At 54.7% G+C, this 10,459-nt stretch overlaps 2 protein-coding genes across 2 annotated transcripts in view; one reads left to right on the top strand and one right to left on the bottom strand.

Annotated features, from left to right (window-relative positions):
- The window catches only part of GLI1 (GLI family zinc finger 1), an 11,026-nt gene extending 4,096 nt beyond the window's left edge, over nt 1-6,930 (top strand). The window contains exons 4-12 of the mRNA XM_015559786.1: nt 5-185; nt 440-584; nt 1,679-1,768; nt 1,856-1,993; nt 2,319-2,468; nt 3,059-3,223; nt 3,727-3,957; nt 4,460-4,727; nt 5,154-6,930. Of these exons, the coding sequence (XP_015415272.1) occupies nt 5-185; nt 440-584; nt 1,679-1,768; nt 1,856-1,993; nt 2,319-2,468; nt 3,059-3,223; nt 3,727-3,957; nt 4,460-4,727; nt 5,154-6,898 (3,113 nt within the window). The 3' untranslated portion in view covers nt 6,899-6,930. The remainder of the gene's footprint in view (nt 1-4; nt 186-439; nt 585-1,678; nt 1,769-1,855; nt 1,994-2,318; nt 2,469-3,058; nt 3,224-3,726; nt 3,958-4,459; nt 4,728-5,153) is intronic.
- A 317-nt stretch (nt 6,931-7,247) lies between these two features.
- ARHGAP9 (Rho GTPase activating protein 9) overlaps nt 7,248-10,459 on the bottom strand; it is a 13,070-nt gene continuing 9,858 nt past the window's right edge. Inside the window, exons 10-17 of the mRNA XM_006757328.2 lie at nt 10,154-10,388; nt 9,944-10,051; nt 9,548-9,646; nt 9,303-9,380; nt 9,097-9,150; nt 8,622-8,756; nt 8,144-8,249; nt 7,248-7,515 (exon numbers count right to left, since the gene is read on the bottom strand). Coding sequence (XP_006757391.1) covers nt 7,344-7,515; nt 8,144-8,249; nt 8,622-8,756; nt 9,097-9,150; nt 9,303-9,380; nt 9,548-9,646; nt 9,944-10,051; nt 10,154-10,388 — 987 coding nt within the window. The 3' untranslated portion in view covers nt 7,248-7,343. The remainder of the gene's footprint in view (nt 7,516-8,143; nt 8,250-8,621; nt 8,757-9,096; nt 9,151-9,302; nt 9,381-9,547; nt 9,647-9,943; nt 10,052-10,153; nt 10,389-10,459) is intronic.

The following is a 10,459-nucleotide window of genomic DNA, read 5'->3' as shown; positions in this document are numbered from 1 at the left end:
CCTCCTCCCCGGAGTGCAGTCAAATTGACCAAGAAGCGGGCACTCTCCATCTCACCTCTGTCAGATGCCAGCCTGGACCTGCAGACAGTTATCCGAACCTCACCCAGCTCCCTCGTGGCCTTCATCAACTCACACTGTGCCTCTCCGGGGGGTTCCTATGGTCACCTCTCCATCAGCACTATGAGGTGCGACGGCTTCGGGCTAAGAGGCCCCAAAAGACCCTCCCAAACAAGCCCTATCAAAAGCCTCAAGCCCTCCAAACTGCCTGACCCTATTTGAATCCTTATAATGTCTAAGGCATTGGAGCCCTCCTCAGTTCCTCCCCAGGACTGCCTCAGCCACCTCCCATACTGTCTTCCAGGCCCCCTCGCATAGCCCCAGAACTCCTGAGACTTTCTGAGGTGAGAGTCCTCAGTAACCACTCCCCCCTCCTCCTCAGCCCATCTCTGGGATTCCCACCCCAGATGAATCACCAAAAAGGGACCTCACCATCCTTCGGGGTCCAGCCCTGTGGTCCCCATGACCCCACCCAGGGGGCGATGATGCCACATCCTCAGTCCCGGGGACCCCTGCCAACCTGCCAGGTGAGAGCCCTCATATTATTACCTATTTGTCTCAGTTCAAGGGGGCGGGGCGAGGACTATATAGGGCAGTGGTTCTCAACCTTCTGGCCCTTTGAATACAGTTCCTCATGTTGTGACCCCCAACCATAAAATTATTTTCGTTGCTACTTCATACCTGTAATGTTGCTACTGTTATGAATCGTAATGTAAATATCTGATATGCAGGATGGTCTTAGGCGACCCCTGTGAAAGGGTCGTTCGACTGCCAAAGGGGTCGCAACCCACAGGTTGAGAACCCCTCAATAGGGGACCATGAAGGAAGGACAGGGGATACTAAAGTTTCAGTACCAGAAAAATAAAGGAATATAGGTGCTGGAGTTCACCCTGGGGGTTGAATCAGACTCTTCCAAAGGAGATACTAGGACAGGGGTGGGCAACCTTTTTGTGAGTGCGTGCCAAAACCAACAAAATCTCTGACTCAAAATTCTGCATGCCAACCCTAATTTTTTGAGAACATGTTACGCCTACTTGATATCTCTTAAGGTGTATGTATGTGAAGAACCTTGAAGAAAGAATAAAATTTATTCGAGCGACAAAAACACGGTATATGATGATGAAAATACATTTATTTTTTAATGTATACATGTACACTGATAATCTGACAGAAAACTTTGACTCCGTTTGATATTATCAGTGGGACTTTTGCTGCTGCATCACTGATGACAGAGATTTTACATCAGGTTTCTATTTCGTGACCTTCAGAGAAATGCACGAGCTACTACTTTCATCCATCAGGTTACTCCATTAGGAGACTTAACAAAATACATCACTGAGAACAAAGATTCACAATTGTAAATGGAAGATTATAAGAGAGGGTTTCGCGGGCCAGCAAAAGTTACTGGCGTGCTGTGTTTGGCACGAGTGCCAGGGGTTGCCCACCCCTGTACTAGGAGATACTGCCTTTGCCCATCCTGTTCACCAGTGCAATCTGAGGAGGAAGTCTCTATCAAATTCAGGGGTTCCAGCTGCTTGGGTGGGGGGGCACTCGGGGCGGGGCTCCCTCTTCCTTCAGCCCACCTCTACCTTCATCACCCTCACTTTTTCCCTTGGTGAAGCTGAAGTCTGAGTTGGACATGCTGGTCAGCAAGTGTCCAGAGGAGCCCTTGGAAGGTGACATGTCCAGTCCCAACTCCACAGGCACACAGGTAAGGGGGGGAAAGGCTTTACTTCCGGGACCTGAGTGAAACAAAGCTGTCATCCAAGTGACCCTAGGATTGCCTCTCCTGCCTTAGGATCCCCTGCTGGGGATGCTGGATGGGCGGGAAGACATGGAGCGAGAGGAGAAGCCAGAGCCTGAATCTGTGTATGAGACTGACTGCCGCTGGGATGGCTGCAGCCAGGAATTTGACTCCCAGGAGCAGCTGGTGCACGTGAGCCCCAGGGGGTAACAGGAATGCTGGCTGGAACCTGTAGGGCATTCTGGGTGGGGCACTGGAATCCGGCTGAGGGCAGGAGGTCAGAGGATCTTGAGGTCGGAGGTTGAGTGCCCTTTTGAGCAGGCATAACCTCAGGAGATGTCGCTTTGTTTTACAAACCTGGAAGAACTGAGATGTGGGCTATCATGTCCTTCCTGCACCATCTCCGCCGTGAAGTGGAGCCGCGGAGGAATGTGGTGTGGCGGGAAGGTCAAGGGAAGGAGGTCTGGGTCTCTAGGCATACGACAACCTCAGAGAGCCTCTGCACCTCCTCCCTCAGCACATCAACAGCGAGCACATCCATGGGGAGCGGAAGGAGTTCGTGTGCCACTGGGGGGGCTGCTCCAGGGAGCTGAGGCCCTTCAAAGCCCAGTACATGCTGGTGGTCCACATGCGCAGACACACGGGCGAGAAGCCACACAAGTGCACGGTGAGGCGCCCTCTCCCCAAGCTCAGGGTCCTCCTTTAATTGGGGCTGCCTACGTGGCCCCCTTCCTCCATAAACAGATATTAAAAATGTGTGTTTCACGACTGTTGGTATGACGATAAACATATTGATATTATATACTGGAACACTTTCTTGGATTTAAAAGCTAATTTCCCCTTGCTTCTCCAAGAAATTAAGACAATTCTGTGGGAACCTTGAAAGCACTGTGGGCCCTAGGCAATGTGCTACCACTCTGCCTAACGGGGAAGCCCTTCGTGGAGGACAGAAGACACTCCCAGATCACCCCACCCCACCCGAAACAGTGCAAGATCCCCATGCAGGGAGACCTGCCCCGGCTTGACCTGGAGATGCTCTGGCCTCAGCTCCATGTCCCTGCAGGCAGAGTGCCTCCAGCTACTTGCTGCCCCAGCTTTTGTCTGCCCTCTTCCCCTCATGATGGGGATTCTCCTGAGCCCCAGGGCTCTCCCATCTTAAATTATAGTCTCTGACGTATGTCCCATTTGAGTTTCAGGGTTCCTCTAATCCCATGTCCTTCTGTCTGAGCGCTATCCTTTGACCCTTCTATCCCCCAGTTTGAGGGGTGCCGGAAGTCATACTCACGCCTCGAAAATCTGAAGACACACCTGCGGTCGCACACGGGTGAGAAGCCATACATGTGTGAGCACGAGGGCTGCAGTAAAGCCTTCAGCAACGCCAGTGACCGGGCCAAGCACCAGAATCGGACCCACTCCAACGAGGTGAGTGCCCCACCCAAGAGACCTGCCCCACTTGAGAAGCCACCTATCGGGGAGATTCCCCCCTAAGAAATCCCTCAGCCCAGCACCCACTCCACAGAGGTGAGCTCTCCCCACCTGTGTAATTCACCCGGAGAAGGCCTTTCTGAAACCAAGAATTTCCTCTCACCACCCTACCCCCCACTTCTAACCAGCCAAAGGGCTGATTTGAAAAAGACGCATCCTAACTAAAGGAGACCCCTGATCCCTTCAGCCCTTGAGTTTATGAGGCTTCACAGACCTGGGTTCACCCTTCACCTTTCCCAGGCCCGGGCTGTCAGTTTTCCTGATCTCTGCCCCATCCTCTCATTTTTTTGCTCCATGGGCCCCACTCTTCGTCCTTCCTTGAGTGCTGTGCATAACCCCTCGCCCCTCGTCCTCACTTGATGCCACCAATTTTTTTGCATTCCTTCTGCATTCTTCCACTTTCACACCTTTGTCTGCTGTCTTCATTTTCCACTCAACAGAAGCCATATGTGTGTAAGCTCCCTGGCTGCACCAAACGCTACACGGATCCCAGCTCGCTCCGGAAACATGTCAAGACGGTGCACGGCCCTGACGCACACGTGACCAAGCGGCACCGAGGGGACGGCCCCCTGCCTCGGGCACCATCCCTTTCCACAGTGGAGCCCAAGAGGGAGCGGGATGGCGGCCCTGTCAGGGAGGAGAGTAGACTGACTGTGCCAGAGGGTGCCATGGTGAGACGCCCGGACAGGCCTCCGCCTCCATACCCCCCTCACACCACCTTGCTGACATTGTCCCAACTCGCCCACCCCATCCTCTCACTCTTCCTTGGCCAGTCCTCTAGGTGTCCCCGTGTGGCTCCTTGGACTAGCCCAAACCTAGGGATTTTAGTGTAATTATTCCAAGCCCTTTACCTGTATAATATCGTGTACGCCTCACAACAACTTCAAGAGAAAGGAACTTATTTTCCCCATTTCAGATGAGGAAATTCAGGCATAGAGAAATTTCCCAAGGTCATAGAACTAAGAGGATGAATTTGAGCCCAGGCGATCCGTGCTCCAGCCTCGGCTCTGCTCATCCACATCTCTCCTACTTTGCCCCGTCCCCCCCCTGCTCAGCCCTCTCTACACCTGTAAGCCTCCCCTCGAGCAGCCACTGGGACACAGGCTTGCAGCCACTCCCCAACTTCAGGGAAAGGGGGGAGGGTGCCACCCTCAGCCCTCATCTTCCCCACAGAAGCCACAGCCAAGTCCTGGGGCCCAGTCGTCCTGCAGCAGTGACCACTCCCCAGCAGGCAGCGCGGCGAACACAGACAGTGGCGTGGAAATGACTGGAAACACAGGGGGCAGCACTGAGGACCTGTCCAGCTTGGACGAGGGGCCTTGCATTGCTGGCACCGGTCTGTCCACTCTTCGCCGCCTTGAGAACCTCAGGCTGGACCAGCTACATCAACTCCGGCCAATGGGTCCCCGGGGCCTCAAACTGCCCAGCTTGACCCACACTGGTGAGACCTGGGTGGAGTGGGTGGTTGCCGGGCTGAGATCTGGACCTCCCTTAAGGTTGGAGGGAGGACTTCACCCTTCAGAGCTTCAGTATAGAAGCTTTGTACCCTAGAACAAAGCTCCCTCTTGCTTAAGACACTTTCCTTCCATCAGAAAATTGCTGTGATATACACAGTCTGGGAGGTGAATGCTGTCCCCTAGAACTGTGCAGTGTACCAGGTACAACCTGTACAACTGTTCACAGCAGCCTGGAACCCCTGGTGACACAGAAGATTCTAGAAGGGGCATGGGAGGCAGGGGAGACAGAACTGAGTGGCTAGAGTTAAGGAGCCTTTCCCCAGGATTCCAGCACAAGGCTGTCCCATGGGGCAGGCAGGTGAGATTCAGGGGCTTCCTGACCACCCTGCCTTTTCTCCCTATACTTGCAGGCACTCCTGTGTCCCGCCGTCTGGGCCCCCCAGTTTCTCTTGACCGCCGCAGCAGCAGCTCCAGCAGCGTCAGCTCAGCCTACACTGTCAGCCGCCGCTCCTCCCTGGCCTCTCCTTTCCCCCCTGGCTCCCCGCCAGAGAACGGGGCATCCTCTCTGCCTGGCCTCACACCTGCCCAGCACTACCTGTTCCGGACAAGATATGCTTCAGCCAGAGGAGGTGGTACCCCACCCGCTGCAGCATCCAGCCTAGATCGGATGGGGGGTCTCCCTGGACCTCCCTGGAGAAGCCGAGCTGAGTATCCTGGATACAACCCCAATGCAGGGGTCACCCGGAGGGCCAGTGACCCAGCCCGGGCTGCTGACCACCCGGCCCCAGCCAGGGTCCAGCGCTTCAAGAGCTTGGGTTGTGTTCACACATACCCTACCGTGGCAGGGGGAGGACGGAACTTTGATCCCCAACTCCCGACCTCTGTCTACTCACCACAGCCCCCCAGCATCACTGAGAATGTCGCTGTGGATACCAGAGGGCTACGGGAGGAGCCAGAGGTTGGGACCTCCATGATGGACAGTGGCCTGAACCCCTATATGGACTTCCCACCTGCTGATCCTCTGGGTTACAGGGGACCTGAGGGAACAGTCACTGAGCCTTATGGAGCTAGAGGTCCAGGCTCCCTGCCTCTTGGACCTGGTCCACCCACCAACTACAACAACAACCCCTGTCCCCAGCAGGTCTCCTATCCTGACCCCACCCCAGAAACATGGGGTGAGTTCCCTGCCCACTCTGGGCTGTACCCAGGCACCAAGCCTCCAGCTGGAGCCTACAGCCAGTGTCCTCGTCTTGAACATTACGGACATGTGCAAGTCAAGCCGGAACAGGGGTGTCCAATGGGTTCTGACTCCACAGGACCGGCACCCTGCCTCAATGTCCACCCCAATGAGGGGCCTCCATGCCCACAGCCTCTGTTCTCCCACTACCCCCAGCCTCCCCCTCCCCAGTATCCGCCATCAGGCCCCTATCCCCAGCCACCCCCTGATTATCTTCCTTCAGAATCCAGGCCTGGCCCAGATTTTGATCATCCCACTCATTCCACAGGCCAGCTCAAGGCTCAGCTTGTGTGTAATTATGTTCAGTCTCAACAGGAGCTGCTGTGGGAGGGTGGGGGCAGGGGAGATCCCCCAGTCCAGCAACCTCTCTACCAGAGTCCCAAGTTTCTGGGAGGGTCCCAGGTTAGCCCAAGCCCTGCCAAGGCCCCCATGGCCACATATGGACCTGGTTTTCCTCCTAACTTGCCCAATCACAAGTCAGGCTCCTATTCTACCCACTCTCCATGCCATGAAAACTTTGCAGTGGGGGGAACTAAAGCTTCCCATAGAGCAGCAGCACCACCCCGACTTCTGCCCCCATTGCCCACTTGCTATGGGCCCCTAAAGGCAGGGGGCACCAACCCCAGCTGTGGGCACCCTGAGGTGGGCAGGTTGGGAGGGGGCCCTGCTTTATACCCTCCTCCTGAAGGACAGGTGTGTAACCCCCTGGACTCTCTTGATCTTGACAACACTCAGCTGGACTTTGTGGCTATTCTGGATGAGGCTCAGGGGCTGAGTCCTCCCCCTTCCCATGAGCAGGGGAACAGCTCTGAACACACTGCACCTCCCTCAGGAGCCCCCAACATGGCTGTGGGCAGCATGAGTGTCTTACTGGGGTCCCTGCCTGGTGAGACACAATTCCTCAATTCTAGTGCCTAAAGTGTGGAATCCCACCCATCACAGATCCACATTTCCTAGGGGTGTCCATCCCCGCAGAGAAGTCAGGAGAAGGAGCCATAGCCCCCTGGGATGCCCCAGGGATAAGAGTAGGGGTTAGGGGTTGTATAAAATCTGTATATATTTGGGGGAGGAATTTGATAATGACACTGTTTCTTAATAAAGGAACTGCATCAGAAAAAACCCTGCTTTATGTGCTATTATCTTGAGGAGGGGTGATGACAGTGACCAAGAGGAGAAGCAGGGGTTAATTCCCACTTTCCTCTTTAGAGAAGCTATCTCACCACATCCCCAACCCCTCAGGTCAGACTCACAAAGATGTAGACAGTCATCTGGGAGACACGGGATTTAAAGGGATGTCCTCAGAACACACCACAACACCAAAGGGTACCACTGGAAACACATTTTCTCTTCTTCCGTGCCCCCGTCAGGAGAAGAGGCTGGTGAAGTCTGTGAGCATCAACTGGACTAGCTGCCCAGGGTAGAAAGCATGGGCTGCTGGGTCAGATGTCTCCTGCTCCGGCCGAAACAGGGTTGGTCCAAACACAATTCCCAGATTGTGGGGGGTCATGCGGTTCTTATCTGAGTGTGCTATCACCCTGTGGGCAAAGGCCAAGAGAACGGGCTATAAGAAGGCAGCTTTGCCACTTCAAAGAAACCTAACCCTTCAAAGATTTGAGCAGGGAAGAGTTCACTCTGGGATCCCTCCATGTAGTGGCCAAAGGAAACCAAGGAGAGAGAGCCTCAAGGGGGATGAGATAGGACCAGTGGGGAAACCTTCAAGCTACAACTTGAAGATAGAAGCCAGGATACAACCACCCCTTCCCAGCATCAGAGACTGCCCCTAGAGTCCTCTCTGCTCACAATTTGGGGGGCTTTAATTCAAATGGCTATCCTCTCTCAGAAGTCACTGCCCAGGCCCCACTCAGCCAAATATGCCATCACCACTGTTCCAATGGGAAGCAAGGAGCAGCGGGAAGGGAGAGGTTAGATTTCCCTTCCTTCTCACACAGCATCACTGTGCTTATCTTGGTCCCCATTTCCCCCATTTGATGCTGACCAAAGGTTTTCACCCTCATAGTATGACCCCTGCACAAAAGTTGCCTGTTTCATCCATCTGTTCTAAACTTGGGTATTTCCCTACCTTCACCCCATTCGAACAAAGTCCCTGCTGCATGCCCCACCCCACCCTCTCCCTGAGTGAACAAGATGTTCAGTTTTCCCGACCTGCATAAATGCTCCAGGAGGTGGTACAGAGTGTCATGGTTGGGCTTCGGCATTGAGGCTATTAGTTCTCTTATTTGAGAGAGGCGCTGTTCTGATTCCGAGAGCTCTATAGAGAAAGAGTCATGGGAAGGGCATGGGGGTGAACTTAGGGAAGGTGCTAGTGCAGGGTGGGTAACTTATTACCCTTTCCCAGGCCCATGGAAGACATCATTTATGCATAGCAGCTTCCCTTTTCTCTGAGCCCAACTGCAGCCTTAGAAATCTTTTCAACTCAGCACTCTAAACACACACACACACACACACACACACACACACACACACACACAAACAAAAAAAACAAAACAAAAAAAAAAAAAAAACCAAACCAACAACAACTGGGGTTGGCACATGTGTTGAAAGTTATTTTCTGTCTCTGTGTTCAGAATGAGACAGATGAGTGTAAGAGAACTACTTTTGGTATTGCCCAAAGCTCCCTTACCAAGAGCAGCACGAAAGTGGGGCAGCAGCAGTGGGGGTACCAGAGGCTGGGGTAGCTCCCGGAGAAAAAGCTTCAGGGCTCCAGTGACCACGTGAATGTCATCCCACTCAGCACTGTCGAAATCTAACTGGCCTTCTGGAAGAAGAAGGAGGTATAGAAGGGTTCAGAGCTCATGAAGGGCCAGAGGGACCCAGAGACTGAGGGATCAGGAGTTTGGGAGAAGATCCAACTGAGGCAGACATAGGAAAGCCTAGGGCAAGCATGTTAAACTGTCGGCCCACGGGCCGCATGTCTCATTTACTTGGCCCGTGTTAGCCTTTGAGTTTGACATGCTTGGCCTGCGGTGTCTACAGTAGGGTAGGATAGCAGAGGTAGGGATGGGGACAATCCTTCCAGGAGCAGGACATGGGGAATCATAGGAGACAGTAGGATGTGGGGGATTTTTAAGGGTCTAAGGGGCCTTTCATGTAAGTACCTTGTCCTGGTTGCTCTGGGAACACGTACCTCCCATCGGAGGTGACCGCCCGCTCTGCAACATGTATGAGAAGAGATTAAGAGCTAAGACGTGCAGTTCCAGCCAGAAGACCTCCCTCCCTGCCTGCCAGCTTGCTCCCTCGGAACCGCCTGTGGCTCTGAGACACGAAGTTCTTAGTACCACCACTTGCCCACAGGCCTTCTCACCTCTGTCCACCAGGAAGCGAAGTTTCTGGACCACTGCCAAGTTCCCGCTCACCCGGTAAATCCCATCCACATCTAGACCTAGGAGATGAGGCAAGGAAAAAGGAGATAAGGATTCCTGCTCTAATGTGTGTGATGAGGTCTGGCGAGGGAACCAAGGGTGGAAGGGAAAAGGTTAAAGGAAGAGTGAGGGAGGTGAGAGATCCCAGGCCGTGGCCTGCTGGAAGGGCAGTCTCTGGAAAAATCACCTCTCTTATCTACAGCAGCAACGCAGCGCCGCACAAAGCTGGGCACAGTGTCTCCTTCCCGCTGGCACAGGGATTCCAACTGGCAGCCGAACACCTGGTCTGGGGAGACACAGGATGAGGTGGCAGTGCCGCTCAGGGAAGCTCTGTTCAGCACAGGCCTTCACTCCAAAGTTGGGCTGGCCCTCCTGGCTGCCTGTTCTAGGCCTATACAAGCAGGTACACCCACCTCCCAAAAGTCAGCAGGAGTGGGAAAAGCAACATCTCCGAAGAGAAATTCTACTCGGAGCCTCACTGACGTTTTCTCATCCACGAAATGGGCTGATGCCCAGATCAGGAACATAAAGACACTCCTGGAGACACGAAGGAGAAAGGCGCCCGCTGGCCTGCCCCCCTCACCTCGGAGCAGACCCCGCTCCTGCAGGCTTTGCAAGGGCGGTCTCTTAGCGATGAGCCGCTTCAGTTTGTTTCGCACGCGGTTCTGCTCTGTTCCTTCGGGGCAGCGACCTGTGGGAGGCCGGGAACTGGAGTGTGAGCACAGCTGGCGGGAGGAGGAACCTGGAAATAGCCCCCGAGGCCGTCCCCCAGCTCCCCAGGCCGGCCTCTCACTGGAGCTCCGGCGGCCGCCGAAACGAAGCAGTGGCTTGGGCACCGGCTCCGAATCCTCTTCTTCGTCCTCCCCGGCGCTCAGCTCCCCCAGCTCCGCGGGTCCCGAGCCTGACAGGCGCAGCTCCACTGGGTTCTCCCGATCCTTGATCCAGGCGGGTGAGGTGGGCCGAGTAGGAGATTGGAAGACAGGAGAGAAACCTGCACCCCCAGCTCGAAGCAAGGAGACCCTAATTGGCTGCTGGGGTCCCACGTCCCAGCCCCACCCCAGGGCTCTGCACTGAGACCATCCTGCCCCCCACTTCCCCC

The sequence above is a fragment of the Myotis davidii genome, unplaced genomic scaffold (assembly GCF_000327345.1).
Source record: "Myotis davidii unplaced genomic scaffold, ASM32734v1 scaffold1134, whole genome shotgun sequence".
NCBI classification, from domain to species: Eukaryota; Metazoa; Chordata; class Mammalia; order Chiroptera; family Vespertilionidae; genus Myotis; species Myotis davidii.
This window is presented reverse-complemented; position numbering and strand designations above follow the sequence as displayed.